The sequence below is a fragment of the Mytilus trossulus genome, chromosome 13, assembly GCF_036588685.1.
Source record: "Mytilus trossulus isolate FHL-02 chromosome 13, PNRI_Mtr1.1.1.hap1, whole genome shotgun sequence".
Taxonomy (NCBI): Eukaryota; Metazoa; Mollusca; class Bivalvia; order Mytilida; family Mytilidae; genus Mytilus; species Mytilus trossulus.
The window spans coordinates 41,528,303-41,544,687 of NC_086385.1; the positions used below are offsets into that span (position 1 = coordinate 41,528,303).

Genomic DNA, 16,385 nt, shown 5'->3' on the forward strand with positions numbered 1-16,385 from the left:
TTTTTTATCCAATATAAAAAGGAATATCATAGGAATATCTGACTTAAATTTATTTGATGTAATAGTTGTTTTTCACAATGCATTGATACTTTAAAATATATTTTCAGCATTTTATTTTAAAATCCTATGCGAATCAGGTATGCCAAAAAAAAAAATTCAATGGAGGAAAGGGTTATATCAAACATACTGTTGATGATTGTAGACTTATGTACTACACAGTCGAAAAGAGGCACTGTATTTTCTTTTCATTTGGTGATACACCTTTACAAGCATATTTTTATAACTTGCCATTTTAACATTTCAGATACTACTGTGAGATAGCCTCTAACCATTCAAGAAGAGACATATGCCCTGTTGGAAATTATTGTCCTGAAGGATCTGGTTCCCCAACTCCATGTCCAAGTGGAACCTATACTAACACAGAAGGTCTGGCAAACATAACCCAGTGTACATCATGTGATCCTGGAAAATACTGTAATGATACAGGTAAAACATACTTAAGTTTAAATGTGAAATTCTATTGAAAAATCATGAATTTATGTTTTGTCGGAAGTTCATCTGTTTACAGGGAAAAAAAACTTTATAATGAGCCATTCAAAATAGTTTACATTTCATAGTAAATTTGAAATAAAACATTGCCATCCAGTATGCATGAAATAATTACTTGGGATCTAGTTCCAATCCCTGATCCCGCTTATTGTTTTGTTAGATTCCCGTATCCCGCTTACACTATGTACGTAGGCAATTCTATTTTTTTTCATTTCCCGGGTCCCGCTAGACCTAATTTCCCGTTTTCACGACACAATAATTTGACTTTCATGTGTCATGCTTGCAAAAAATCTGCAATCCCGTGTCACACTTAGACCCCAATGAGACCCACTCTAGAGATATTGGGTGAATCTTTATGGGCAAATACAAAAGTTGTTTGATGATGAACAACACAGTGCTTAATTACCATTTGCACGAAAGATGTTGAATAATGAATGTCTTCACAAAAAAGACCTGCAATAAAAATTACAAACAGTTTGCACAATGAGTTTTAGCACACATTGCTTTGAACAAACAAAAAAGATATATACAGGTTGCATGGTCTTTTAACCCATGTTTGAACTTTTAACAGGACTTTCAACATATACTGGAGATTGTGATCCAGGATTCTATTGTCCAGGAGGAGATTCAGTACCAAACCCAGTTGTTACGCCTTGTCCAATTGGTCTTCATTGTCCAATGGGAAGTGGTCTACCAGTACCATGTGAACCAGGAAGTCATACCAATCTGACACAGCAATCAGAATGTCTGATTTGTCCTGCTGGATTCTATTGTGTACCAGAAGAAGTTATTCAAGGTATGTTTGTCATTTTCAATTTCATGCTGACCCTATTTTTAGCTTGATCTTCATTTGAATTGAACTACAACAGTATTCTTAAAAGATCACATGACTTTTTATGTAAATTTCTCTCAATATACAGAAACAATATTTGGAGAGGTCACTCCTTTTCTTTTCCCTACTTTTTTTTTGAGGGGGTTGGGAGTGGGGGTATGGTCAAAGAATGAAAAGTTGATAAGCACTGATATTTCTAACTAAATCTAAAACTTCCTGTTTCACATATGATCTAATAAAACTACATCATTGGTTCCAATCTCCCCTCAAAGTCTCATATGATCAAATATAAGTTCCTGTTCTTGAAATTGATACAACGCTCAGTGTAAAATATCGACAAATATAATGCCTACCCATGTTAAAATGGGCATAGAGCATGATATGAAGGATTTTTTTCTTAAACATAGAATGTATATTTATTTTCTTGGTTACAGGAAATTCCACATCAGGATACAGGTCATGTTCCAGAGGATTTTATTGTCTGGCTGGAACTGGAAGGAACGAGTCTGCATGTCCAGCTGGAACATACAGTAACCAGTTAGGTCTGGCTGACCAATCAGAATGTCAGCAATGTACTGGTGGCATGTATTGTGATAGGACAAATCTTACAGCACCAGTAGGGTCATGTGACCCAGGATACTTCTGTACCATTGGTGTAGACACCCCAACTCCAACAGGGAACCATACTGGAACAGGAGGAATTTGTCCACTGGGATACAAATGTCCAGGAGCAACTGTACTACCAGAAGGCTGTGAACCAGGATCATACCAGGTGCAGTAATTGTATTGTGGATAATATATGAACTGCAAAGCAAACGGTCCAGAAAAATTTCAAGTGTTTTGCCTCTATTCATTATTAAAGTATGATACATGTAGATAAACAATACATGTTTCTGTTGATAGAAATATCCATGCATTTTTCCCGTTTGAATGGTTTTACATTAGTTATTTTGGGGCCCTTTATAGCTTGTTGTTCTGTGTGAGCCAAGGCTCCGTGTTGAAGGCCGTACTTTAACCTATAATGGTTTACTTTTTAAATTGTTATTTGGATGAAGAGTTGTCTCATTGGCACTCACACCACTTCTTCCTATATCTATTATACTCTGTAATTGAACAATAATGATATTGGTCTTCTTTTTATAAAAAAAAACAAACTTTACATCATTTTCAAAAAGTATGCCATTATATTGTAACAACATGTAAAATGCTCCGTTGCTGAAATATTTAGAGCTATTACCTGAATGTTTAATATCGTAACAACATGTAATATAATTGGCTTTAGTATTTTAGACTGGTACTATAGTCACAAATGAAATACCATATACCTATAAATATATGCATTTTTTAGGATCAAGAGAACCAAGCATCATGTAAACCATGTATGGCTGGATATTACTGTATTTCTAACAGTACAGACTACTCTGACAAGATATGTCCATCTGGTCACTACTGTCCAACATCTACAGAGTATGACATACAGTATCCATGTCCAGTCGGTACTTTCAATAATCTGACAGGTAAGTCATCACTTCTCCATCTGGTCACTACTGTCCAACATCTACAGAGTATGACATACAGTATCCATGTCCAGTCGGTACTTTCAATAATCTGACAGGTAAGTCTGACATCACTTCTCCATCTGGTCACTACTGTCCAACATCTACAGAGTATGACATACAGTATCCATGTCCAGTCGGTACTTTCAATAATCTGACAGGTAAGTCATCACTTCTCCATCTGGTCACTACTGTCCAACATCTACAGAGTATGACATACAGTATCCATGTCCAGTCGGTACTTTCAATAATCTGACAGGTAAGTCTGACATCACTTCTCCATCTGGTCACTACTGTCCAACATCTACAGAGTATGACATACAGTATCCATGTCCAGTCGGTACTTTCAATAATCTGACAGGTAAGTCTGACATCACTTCTCCATCTGGTCACTACTGTCCAACATCTACAGAGTATGACATACAGTATCCATGTCCAGTCGGTACTTTCAATAATCTGACAGGTAAGTCTGACATCACTTCTCCATCTGGTCACTACTGTCCAACATCTACAGAGTATGACATACAATATCCATGTTCAGTCGGTACCTTTAAAAATCTGACAGGTAAGTTATTACATGTCCATCTGGTCACTACTGTCCAACATCTACAGAGTATGACATACAATATCCATGTCCAGTTGGTACCTTCAATAATCTGACAGGTAAGTTATCACATGTCCATCTGGTCACTACTGTCCAACATCTACAGAGTATGATATACAGTATCCATGTCCAGTCGGTACCTTCAATAATCTGACAGGTAAGTTATCACATGTCCATCCGGTCACTACTGTCCAACATCTACAGAGTACGATATACAGTATCCATGTCCAGTCGGTACCTTCAATAATCTGACAGGTAAGGTATTACATGTCCATCCGGTCACTACTGTCCAACATCTACAGAGTACGATATACAGTATCCATGTCCAGTCGGTACCTTCAATAATCTGACAGGTAAGGTATTACATGTCCATCCGGTCACTACTGTCCAACATCTACAGAGTACGATATACAGTATCCATGTCCAGTCGGTACCTTCAATAATCTGACAGGTAAGTCATCACTTCTCCATCTGGTCACTACTGTCCAACATCTACAGAGTATGACATACAGTATCCATGTCCAGTCGGTACTTTCAATAATCTGACAGGTAAGTCATCACTTCTCCATCTGGTCACTACTGTCCAACATCTACAGAGTATGACATACAGTATCCATGTCCAGTCGGTACTTTCAATAATCTGACAGGTAAGTCTGACATCACTTCTCCATCTGGTCACTACTGTCCAACATCTACAGAGTATGACATACAGTATCCATGTCCAGTCTGTACTTTCAATAATCTGACAGGTAAGTCTGACATCACTTCTCCATCTGGTCACTACTGTCCAACATCTACAGAGTATGACATACAGTATCCATGTCCAGTCGGTACTTTCAATAATCTGACAGGTAAGTCTGACATCACTTCTCCATCTGGTCACTACTGTCCAACATCTACAGAGTATGACATACAATATCCATGTTCAGTCGGTACCTTTAAAAATCTGACAGGTAAGTTATTACATGTCCATCTGGTCACTACTGTCCAACATCTACAGAGTATGACATACAATATCCATGTCCAGTTGGTACCTTCAATAATCTGACAGGTAAGTTATCACATGTCCATCTGGTCACTACTGTCCAACATCTACAGAGTATGATATACAGTATCCATGTCCAGTCGGTACCTTCAATAATCTGACAGGTAAGTTATCACATGTCCATCCGGTCACTACTGTCCAACATCTACAGAGTACGATATACAGTATCCATGTCCAGTCGGTACCTTCAATAATCTGACAGGTAAGGTATTACATGTCCATCCGGTCACTACTGTCCAACATCTACAGAGTACGATATACAGTATCCATGTCCAGTCGGTACCTTCAATAATCTGACAGGTAAGGTATTACATGTCCATCCGGTCACTACTGTCCAACATCTACAGAGTACGATATACAGTATCCATGTCCAGTCGGTACCTTCAATAATCTGACAGGTAAGTTATTACATGTCCATCTGGTCACTCCTGTCCAACAGTTGGTACCTTTAATAATCTGACAGGTAAGTTATCACATGTCCATCTGGTCACTACTGTCCAACAGTTGGTACCTTTAATAATCTGACAGGTAAGTTATCACATGTCCATCTGGTCACTACTGTCCAACAGTTGGTACCTTCAATAATCTGACAGGTAAGGTATTACATGTCCATCTGGTCACTACTGTCCAACATCTACAGAGTATGACATACAGTATCCATGTCCAGTTGGTACCTTCAATAATCTGACAGGTAAGTTATCACATGTCCATGTTGTCACTACTGCCCAACTTTTACAGAATATGACATACAATATCCATGTCCAGTTGGTACCTTCAATAATCTGACAGGTAAGTTATCACATGTCCATGTTGTCACTACTGCCCAACTTCTACAGAATATGACATACAATATCCATGTCCAGTTGGTACCTTCAATAATCTGACAGGTAAGTTATCACATGTCCATGTTGTCACTACTGTCCAACGTCAACAGAATATGACATACAGTATCCTTGTCCAGTTGGTACCTTCAATAATCTGACAGGTAACCTCTCAAAATATCTACCTGGTTCATTTGTCACATGACATTTTCATGAAGCTTTAAATGTAATGATATTTTGAGTTCATTGCTCAACACCTTCCAGTTAACAGAATATTTATTTATTTTATCACACAATGGCCATTTTTGAACCTTTGTTGCATTTTTCTGAGACTACAAATCAGGGCATCCTGAAACACTATATCAAACTTCATGTGAGCATGTTATACTGTCTGGTGAGTTTCTCTCTCGACGCTTGTGCCTTAAGAAGATCATATTTCTTAATATATGAATGTGTTTTTTTTATATTTTAGGTCAAGCCAATGATTCTGCCTGTGAACAATGTAGCCCAGGACATTACTGTGCCTCTCCAGGACTGTTTATGCCAACAGACATGTGTGACCCTGGATGGTACTGTACACTTGGGTCATCATTAGCCCAACCCACCTCACCAGAAGGTGGCAAATGTGTGGCTGGTCAGTACTGTCCTCAGGGAAGCTCCGCCCCCTTGGGTTGTGAACCTGGACAGTATTGTGATGTGGACATGATGAGCAGTCCCCGTGGTGACTGTGCTACTGGTTATTACTGTAACAGTAACTCTTCAACAGACAAACCAACAGGAACTGGAGGTAAGGGAGATAACTCATGATTATTTGCATATGATTTGCATATCTACTTATTCTCATTATATAACGTGATTGGTCTGTAAGCATTTTTGATTTGATAGACCATGTCATGTTGATAAAACAACTTTTCTAGCCTATGTAATCTCTATGTCATTTCTTTGTGGTATAGTTGTGTGCAATACATGTGAATGTAATCCTGGGGTTTCAAAAAAAGTCAAAGTTGAAAGGAAAATTAAATGTTTTTTTTTTAAATGAAAAAAGTTTTAATGTTATTTTTGATGAGATTGGAAGTTACCTTTTCAGACATTGCTCAACTTATTTGTTTAGTGCCAAATATTTATTAGTAACTTGAAACTTTGCCTTCTCTTAAGGAGATTTTCTGTTGTTCATTTTTTATCATTTATTTATTTTATAGGTGACAGATGTCCCCCAGGCTATTATTGTGAGATCGGAAGCCACACCCCTAGTCCCTGCCCACCTGGATATTTCCAGCCAAGTTACAGAGCAGAGAATGTCACCTGGTGTATAATGTGTACAGGAGGCAAATATTGTAATGCTTCAGGGTTGTCAACAGAAGATGGAGAATGTGACGCAGGTATGTTAGGGGTGATAAATTCCTAGGCAAACCATTTATTTAGATTCTTCTACGCATGTGTGGTGAACAAAATGTTCAAGTATACTTAAATCTGATAACTGATTATATATACCCCCACTCTAGAGATATATTCCTGTTTATTAGTTATAACAAGATGTGGTATGAATGCCAATGAGACAACTCTCCATCCAAGTCATAATTTGTAAAAGTAAACCATTATATGTCAAAGTGTTAGTCTGCATGTCTGTACTTCTTGTCTTTCAACAAATATTTTCTTCCAATGTATCTTAGAATGTGTAGAAAGTACCAATCAGAATAGCTTCATGTTTGGAAAGCAGCTTAACAGTGATGAGTTGTATTTAATGTTTGGGCATTTTTCAGATGTGACAGATATCTACTTCCTCTTTGTAGACACCTAGAACTATTCAATATATTGAATGAACTTTTTTTTTCCACATATTTCTCCTGTATCCATTATACTTACTACAAAATGATCTCACAAATGATGAGCAGGTCCATAGTGATAAGTTGTAATGGCAGAAAGCTATTTTGGATTTGTTAAAATATCTTTCTCTTGTTTTCTAATACTTTGAATGAATTACGGATGAAGTATGCGTTCTTCTATTGCCTAACATTGAAATATATAAGATTTTATGTGAAATATATGATTTAATGTGAGATTTATTTTGTATAGGATATTACTGTCCAGAGGGCCAGGTTGTCAGAGATCCCTCAGCATACCTTTGTCCAGCAGGCTATTACTGTCCACTGGGGTCACCTAGTGAGACATTGTGTCCATCAGGGTCATACCAAGATGAGACCGGTCAGTCAACATGTAAGAATTGCCCTGAAGGTTTCTACTGTGACAGTTCTGTAGGACCAATAGTCAACTACACACTGTATGTGTGTCCGGAAGGTAAGTTTATATTTATATGATAAATTGTCCACAGTTTACAATATGGGTAAGTTTAATGTTATAACAGTAAATTGTTCTCAAATAAATGAGCAATGAATTCTGAATAAGCACACATTTCTACAGTACAGCTTTAAGAGACCTACTGTCAAGAACCAATACCCTGTATATTTTTGTACTTTGTCAACTTGTCTCCATGAACATTAAGACTTTCACAATTATACGGTATTACAGTGTTTTGAAAGATATTTCATTTTATTAAACAGTTCTTATGGTGAAATTCTGATAAAAAAAATATCACTCTCAACCAAACATAAAAGATGAACATATGTTGAAAATGAATATTGTCGCCAAATACCTTTTAGATTATTATCCCTGTTCAATGCAAAAAATGTTAAGGAGATATTGCCCATATATAGATAAAGTATGTGTAACATAATTTAAGACACCAGAAAGCTGTTCTTTTAGTATGGTTGTTTCAGTCATACATTCATATTTCATTGTTTTATTTTCATGTTATGTTTTAATTGTCCAGATTTTAATATCAGTATCCATACTTGTAATTTCAGGTCATTATTGTCCAAATGGAACCAAAGTTTCCAGCCAGTACCCATGTCCAGCTGGAACGTTCAACAATGGAACAGGTCTTCGGTCATATACAGAATGCTCAGACTGTCTAGGTAAGTGGTAATACAATTTTTATTATCAAAAGGAAAATATTCCATCAGTCTGTCTTGTTCTACTTTGAGAAAAATTTATTGACTAAAAGTGTCTACCCTTTAATATTGCAGTCTCTAAATATAGTTCACTGATATTGATCAGCTGTTTGGTCAATTATTTTCTATTGCTAATTCTTTTGAATATCAGCTTTATAAAAGGGTATATTTTGAAGATATTAATTGTGAAAAATTGTCCCCCAATATGGATGTGCCCACTATTAAATTTTATCACATTGAATATGTATTTTCTTTAGGTGGATATTACTGTACCAGTGGAACAACAAACCCGTCCTTACCCTGCAGTGAGGGATTCTTCTGTCATACTGGAGCCATGACTGCAGCACCAAGTCAGGGTGTCAATGCTGACGAGTGTCCAGTTGGTCACTACTGTCCAGAACAAACAACTGAACCAATAAAGTGCCCTAGAGGAACTTTTTCCAACAATGTCAGACTCAGGAATGAATCAGATTGTACTCCATGTACTCAAGGTAAACAAATATAATAAAGAATAGAGTAATAAAACAAATGCCTTGCCTTAATTTGGTACATAACACTACAGGGAGATAACTCTGTAAACGTTTTAATTACATTCTCTTGTTCAGGTAATATTAAGCTTCTCTGTAATCAAAATTGTTGATAGTCAAACTTCTATTTGTTCAAAGGAAATTTTCTGACAAAGTATGCAGTTCGAGTTTTTTGAAATTTTTATATTTTTGTCATATGGTCAAAGTTAACATTTTGTCAAAATTTTATGGAATCAAACGAGCTAAATTAATTTTAATGAAGATGTTTGTTACCACCTTTAAGTGTCTCCTACAGCATTAGACTGACCAATGTACTCGATAAACCAAAGTTTGTAGAGGGCAAAATCCTCGTACTATATGTAGTTGTAATATTGATATACAGATTAAACTTAAATCACTCAACTTCAGTTTTCTGTTTTCTCATTTGTGCAGAAATTCGTTATGGTTTTCATTTTTTTCTATGGATGTTTTCTAAAACAGCATTACAATTTCATAAATCTGTTGCAGATTGTGATGATCTTTTGTATTATAAAAACAAAGTATCCTAAAAAGGTTCTTAAAAATTTTGATTTGAGAATTTTTCGCATATTTGCAGGTAACTATTGTAATGCCATATTACTGCCCTATCTACTAATCACAACACTGACAATTTTTTCTGAAATGGCTTTTGACTATCTTTATTTTTTTTCAGGATCTTATTGTAATGACACAGCTTTGACGGCACCAACTGGCCTATGTACTGCTGGATATTTCTGTGTTGTTGGCTCAGACAACCATGCCCCAGAGATCTGTACAGCTGGCAGATATTGTCCTGAAGGTTCACACACGCCAACCAGATGTCCCGCTGGAACTTTCTCCAATACGACAGGTTTAACAGCAGTAGGGGAGTGTACTAACTGTACCAAAGGATCTTATTGTCAATCTACAGGGCTAACAGATGTCGAGGGAAATTGTACTCAAGGATACTACTGTCCTGAAGGTATGTTAGGTCTTAAAAATTTTATCTTTACAGTACTGTGGCTTCATTAATATTTTACAAATACCACAAAAATATTCTTTCATTGTTCTTCAAAGAGGATCAGCGTTAGATATGAGAAAAGCATGTTGAAAAAAACAATAAACTTATTTGGCCCTTTAATTTCAAAATAAAATTCTGTAATTTGGGAGGATTTTTTATAACAAAGTTTATCATTCTTAAAAGTGTTAAGAATTTCTCCTGTTGACTCTTAATGTATAAAAAGCATTTACATTATGCATAAAAGCAGTTCAGAAAGAAATAAAAAACTTTTCAAAAAGAGAAAAACTGAACAAATAAAAAGTAATTGATTTTGTTTATTTTTCAGGCTCAGACAAAGCAAACAACATTATTTGTCCTATAGGATTACATTGTCCTGTAGGAAGTGATGAACCAAGGTCCTGTTTATCTGGTTACTATACCAACAGGACAGGAGAATGGGAATGTGATATCTGTCCAAATGGGTAAGTCTTAATTACCTCCCCTGTTCTGTAATACTAGAGATATAACAAAAGTAAAAGCTTTATACCTATCTGAATATCAGAGCTGCATCCCTTGTCTGGTTACAATATGAACAAAAGTAGAGAAAAGAATTGTGATATCAATACACCTTATTGCTATTTGTCCGTCATTACTGGTTATCACACAGGTTGAAGTAAAATTTTGACGTCACAATACAAAACATCGGACTCCACAACCGGGATTAGCAATAAGGTGTATTGGACAAGGAACACCTTTTTCAAACATGTTAGATACTTATTTTCTAAACTATAACCGTTTAAACAGGAAAGTTGAAAAGTTGATTTTCACAGCTTTGAAGGATATTTTTTGATATTGAAAATAAATTATGAAAGGATAAATTTCCCTAAGATAAAACTTACATTTGAAATTCAGAGCATCCTTTGTATGCAGCATCTGATGAAATCGCAATAATCAAATAATTTTGTCAATAGACAACTTTCGAGTTTAATGCATTTCCGTCAAAATCTCTAATTTTAGTGAACGTCACTAGTGCATTTAGGGGCATCGTCACTTCCATTCCCATGTTGAGCAAGTGGTTGGAAAACTATAATTCTATATTGTACGAATTATTTGGCAAATTGAATTATCAAAATTGACAATCAGCATTGTTGTCATTAGGGAATTGTCATTAAGTACCTACAGAACAACCATTATTTCTAGTGTATCCTGCACAATGACGATCACTAAGACGCTTGATGAATGTTAATAGTGCAGGGATACAGGCGACCCCCTTTATCTGGTAAATGACGTCATAAAGGTGCGTATAATTGACCAGTTTTTCAGGTGACGGATGAACTCGACAGTGGTCTGTTATTTCATAATCACAATGTTTGAATATAAAGTTCTGTAGTAACTATGTATATGTTTATTTTTGTAGATTTTACTGCCTACCAGAGAATGTAACAGCAGGAGTACCTACCTCTGGTTATTTCGACTGCCCCGCTGGCTACTACTGTCCTAATGGTACTGGACTGGACTGGATGCCTTGTCCTAAAGGAACTTACAGTGCTAAAACTAACTTATACATGGTAAGATCAGTTTTATTAATTCAGAACTTACTAATTGAAAATTAACAGGAGTTGGGATAAAACTTGATCTTTTTTTCACTATAAAATATCCAAAGATAAAAATGATTGTAAATTATACTGAAATGTTTATGGTTTACAGGTATTTTCATTCATAAGATTTTCTGCTAAAAAATCCACTAGATTTTCACATGAGATTCATCTATTCTTTGTTGTTTACAGGTCAGTCAGTGTACCGATTGTGATGGAGGAAAACATTGCTCAGTAGATGGAGCCACTACAGTAACAGGTGACTGTGATGCTGGCTACTATTGTCAGTCCGGAGTAGATAGACCTAACCCAGATAACTCTGCCACTAATAGCTCCTACCCACCAACCTGTCCACTGATTGGTGGTCATACAGGTAAGTCAACATTAGTTATCTCCCCTTTTAAAGATTGATTTAAAATTAAGGTTGAACGAACTTATACTGGTTAATATGAAATGATTCCATTAAATTTGTGAAGCTGAACAAAGTGAATATTTTGTGATTAAAGGTTCCATTGTTTTTTTTAAATGACTAGATAATGTGAAAAAACTAATTTCCCAGTGTACTGATTTTAAAGTTACTTTTCTCTGTGAAATGATTTTGTCTATTTTTCAGAGTGCAAAAATTAAAGTACTAATGAATTAATTCATAAAGTCAGAAAAGATAAATTTTAAAACTTCGAAAAAGAAAATTAAACTTAAAAACTAAGTAAAAATGTCAGAAAATATAAATTTTTTAACTTGAAAAAAAAATCTTGAATGTAAACAATTGATCTTGTAGGATATGGGGACATTTGTCCCAAGGGATACATGTGCCCTGTTGGTAGTGAGCTACCTACAGAGTGTCCATCTGGTACCTATCAAGATGAGGAGGGTCAAAGTACATGTAAGACATGTCCCGAAGGATTTTATTGTACTACCAACTCCACCGACTTCTCCGACAAGCCCTGTCCAGTTGGTCACTACTGTCCAAACGGTACAACTCATGCTAACCAGTATCCATGTTTGAAGGGAACATACAACCCAGCAGAACAACAAACAAATGTCTCGTCATGTTTGGAATGTGACGGAGGAAAATATTGTCCATCAGATGGAGCTGAAAACCCCGCTGGTAACTGCAGGTAGGTTTTTTTTTAAACCATTACACTTTCTTGTAATTCTTTTAATTTTAGAAAAAAATATATGCTATAAAATTGACTATTTACTATTGATACATGATGATTTTGTTGTGGTATCTTTTGTGGAATGACCTGGTATACTTAAACCACAAAATCACATGTTTAATGAAATATGAATTTCCTATAGGCTTGTATCCAGAATATTTGAAAAAGACACAATATGTATATGGGGAATATTATAATGACCCAATTACACCAAAACAAATATATCAGAGTGACGGTAAATGTAAAATTCTTAAAATTATTATTTTTTTCAACATTTATGGACTCAATAAAAGAAATTTTAGAGGACTCTATGACATCTAACCTTGTGAATTGTAAGGTTATTACTGTCAAGTACAAAAAATAAAAATTAAGTCATAATATTTTGCTGTATGTTTCTTTTAGTGCTGGTTGGTATTGTTATGGAAGTTCAATTATGGCCATGCCCTCTGACCCTGTCCAGGGAGGTCGATGCAGTGTTGGTCAGTATTGTCCTGAAGGTAGTGAAGCACCAATAGAATGTCCAGGAGGAGAGTATTGTCAGACCACTGGACTGTCCACTCCAACTGGAATATGCTTCCAAGGTAGAGTAAAATATTACAATACTGAAATTCATATGTGTACTATCTGAAAATACTGGATGTTTTTTTTTAAAGAGAACAATTGACAAATTGAAGTAGTATATTCCAGACTTATCTAGAAACCTTGATTGGAAGATGTTTGATAACTTCTTTGCAGTTACAACAATCTTGCCACATTCAGTCTATCACCAGTTAAAATAATGAAATTGCTTTTTTTGGTTACTTCAAATATTCTGCAATACAATAGTCTTAAAAACAGAGGCAAAAAATACCTAAGGAATATTTAAACTCATAAGTCCAAAACAAATGACAAGGTCAAGGCAACAAATTGACAAGGTCAAGGAAACAAATTGACAAGGTCAAGGCAACAAAATGAAAAACAATGAACAGACAAACAACAGTATACAAAACACAACATACAACACTAAATATACTGAGAAACATGAACCCCACAACCTAAGATCTCAGGTGCACACGTACTGAAAGGGTATGCAGATCAATAAAATTATAAATTGAACAAAAATTGTGTAAATATTATAGATTTTAACTTGTCAATACTTTACTTTTTCCAGACAGCCTTGCAGCTGAACTTTCTAAAAATGTTAGGAGAATTCTCTCTAAAACATGTCTTCAGATCACAAAATTAATCAGAAACATGATTTACATTTACTTATGTATTAATGTCATGATTGTATATTCTAACAGAGTATGTTGACCTCTAGGTGTCCTTCAATATGTTTTGTCATTTGGTTGCTGTGTCATTGACATATACTCTACCCTTGGTTTTCTTCTTTGTACTCAATGTTAAATACAGAATTTTGTTTCTTTATACAGGGTACTATTGTAATATCAGTGCTTTTGTACAGACGCCACCCCCTGGAATGACAGGTGACAGATGTCCGACCGGTCACTTCTGTCCAATACAGAGCAGTACACCAACACCTTGTCCTATTGGATATTACTATGGATCAACTGGAGCCACTCAAGAGTCAGATTGTGTCATCTGTACTAAAGGTCAGTTGTACTTTTATCTGAAATGACATTTGAATTCAGGTCATATGTACTTTAGATTTGAATAAGATGTGTAAATAGCTTAGAATATTGTTTGAGGGGTTTATACTTAATTTTTAGCTCACCTGGCCCGAAGGGCCAAGTGAGCTTTTCTCATCACTTGGCGTCCGACGTCCGGCGTCGTCCGTCGTCCTGCGTCCGGCGTCGTTAACTTTTACAAAAATCTTCTCCTCTGAAACTGCTGAGCCAAATTAATCCAAACTTGGCCATAATCATCATTGGGGTATCTAGTTTAAAAATTGTGTCCGGTGACCCCGCCAACCAACCAAGATGGCCGCCACGGCTAAAAATAGAACATAGGGGTAAAATGCAGTTTTTGGCTTATAACTCAAAAACCAAAGCATTTAGAGCAAATCTGACGTGGGGTAAAAATGTTCATCAGGTCAAGATCTAACTGCCCTGAAATTTTCAGATGAATCGGACAACCTGTTGTTGGGTTGCTGCCCATGAATTGGTAATTTTAGGGAAATTTTGCTGTTTTTTGTTATTATCTTGAATATTATTATAGATAGAGATAAACTGTAAACAGCAATAATGTTCAGCAAAGTAAAATCTACAAATAAGTCAACATAACCAAAATGGTCAGTTGACCACTTTAGGAGTTATTGTCCTTTATAGTCAATTTTTAACCATTTTTCGTAAATCTTGGTAATCTTTTACAAAAATCTTCTCCTCTGAAACTACCAGGCCAAATTTAAACAAACTTGGCCGCAATCATCATTGGGGTATCTAGTTTAAAAATTGTGTCGCGTGACCTGGCCAACCAACAAAGATGGCCGCCATGGCTAAAAATAGAACATAGGGGTAAAATGCAGTTTTTTGCTTATAACTCAAAAACCAAAGCATTTAGAGCAAATCTAACAGGGAGTTAAATTGTTAATCAGGTCAAGATCTATTTGCCATGAAATATTTAGATGGATTGGACAAACTGCTGTTAGGTTGCTGCCCCTGAATTAGTCATTTTAAGGAAATTTTGTTGTTTTTTGTTATTATCTTGAATATTATTATAGATAGAGATAAACTGTTAAGGGAAACAATGTACAGCAAAGTAACACCTAAAAATAAGTCAACATGACCTAAATGGTCAATTGACCCCATAAGGAGTTATTGCCCTTTATAGTCAATTTTTAATAATTTTCATAAAATTTGTAAATTTTAACTAACATTTTCCACTGAAGCTCTTAGGCCAAGTTCAATATAGATAGAATGATTGTAAGCAGCAATAATGTTCAGTAAAGTAAGATATACAAACACATCACCATCACCAAAACACAATTTTGTCATGAATTCAAATGCGTCCTTTGTTTAATATTCACATAGACCAAGGTGAGCGACACAGGCTCTTTGGAGCCTCTAGTTCTCTATATAATATTCAACTGGTGGTTTTTTTTGTTCTATTTTATATCGATCGGATATACTTTTAAAATGTGTTTAAAAATCTATTGTTCTATTAAGTAAATTATTCTTTCAAAGATTTTGTCAGGAGACAAGTTGAATGTTCATATTAATTAGGTGCAAAGTCACCCTTATAAACAAATTGGTTCAAAAATAGATATTCCGGTCAAGTTTATAAATCAAAATGTACTTTCCTAAATAGTATTAAAAATACTGATTTCACTGTAGGTAAATACTGTGGATCCTATGGACTTACAGCAGAAACTGGTGACTGTGACCCTGGCTACTACTGTCCTGAAGGTCAAACTGTGGCCACACCTGCCAACTATAGCTGTCCATTAGGCTACTTCTGTGTGGGAGGGAAAGAGCTACCAGAACCCTGTGCATCAGGAACCTATCAGGTATTTATCTATCTTGAAAAAGAAAACATATTCTATAGGTTTTACTCATTGTTGAAGGCAGAAGTAGTGACCTATAGAGACTTAAATTTGCATTGATTTGACTTTGGTGGATAGTTGTCTCATTGGCAGTCATACCTTATATTTATATATTTAGGATAATGTGATTTGTAATCACAATACAAAATTGACCGATTAAAGTCATTACAATTGAAAATATGAAGTATAAATTATTTCCTTTTGTAGAAG

General features: G+C 35.5%; 1 protein-coding gene across 1 annotated transcript in view; it reads left to right on the forward strand.

The window, feature by feature from the left end:
* Positions 1 to 16,385, forward strand: part of LOC134694950 (uncharacterized) — a 142,502-nt gene that overhangs the window by 76,151 nt on the left and 49,966 nt on the right. Inside the window, exons 70-86 of the mRNA XM_063556066.1 lie at positions 305 to 486; positions 1,121 to 1,345; positions 1,816 to 2,153; positions 2,730 to 2,898; positions 5,880 to 6,194; positions 6,607 to 6,786; positions 7,481 to 7,702; positions 8,269 to 8,379; positions 8,673 to 8,906; positions 9,634 to 9,921; positions 10,286 to 10,421; positions 11,357 to 11,507; positions 11,727 to 11,907; positions 12,313 to 12,652; positions 13,097 to 13,275; positions 14,107 to 14,286; positions 15,967 to 16,139. Coding sequence (XP_063412136.1) covers positions 305 to 486; positions 1,121 to 1,345; positions 1,816 to 2,153; positions 2,730 to 2,898; positions 5,880 to 6,194; positions 6,607 to 6,786; positions 7,481 to 7,702; positions 8,269 to 8,379; positions 8,673 to 8,906; positions 9,634 to 9,921; positions 10,286 to 10,421; positions 11,357 to 11,507; positions 11,727 to 11,907; positions 12,313 to 12,652; positions 13,097 to 13,275; positions 14,107 to 14,286; positions 15,967 to 16,139 — 3,604 coding nt within the window. The remainder of the gene's footprint in view (positions 1 to 304; positions 487 to 1,120; positions 1,346 to 1,815; positions 2,154 to 2,729; positions 2,899 to 5,879; positions 6,195 to 6,606; positions 6,787 to 7,480; positions 7,703 to 8,268; positions 8,380 to 8,672; positions 8,907 to 9,633; positions 9,922 to 10,285; positions 10,422 to 11,356; positions 11,508 to 11,726; positions 11,908 to 12,312; positions 12,653 to 13,096; positions 13,276 to 14,106; positions 14,287 to 15,966; positions 16,140 to 16,385) is intronic.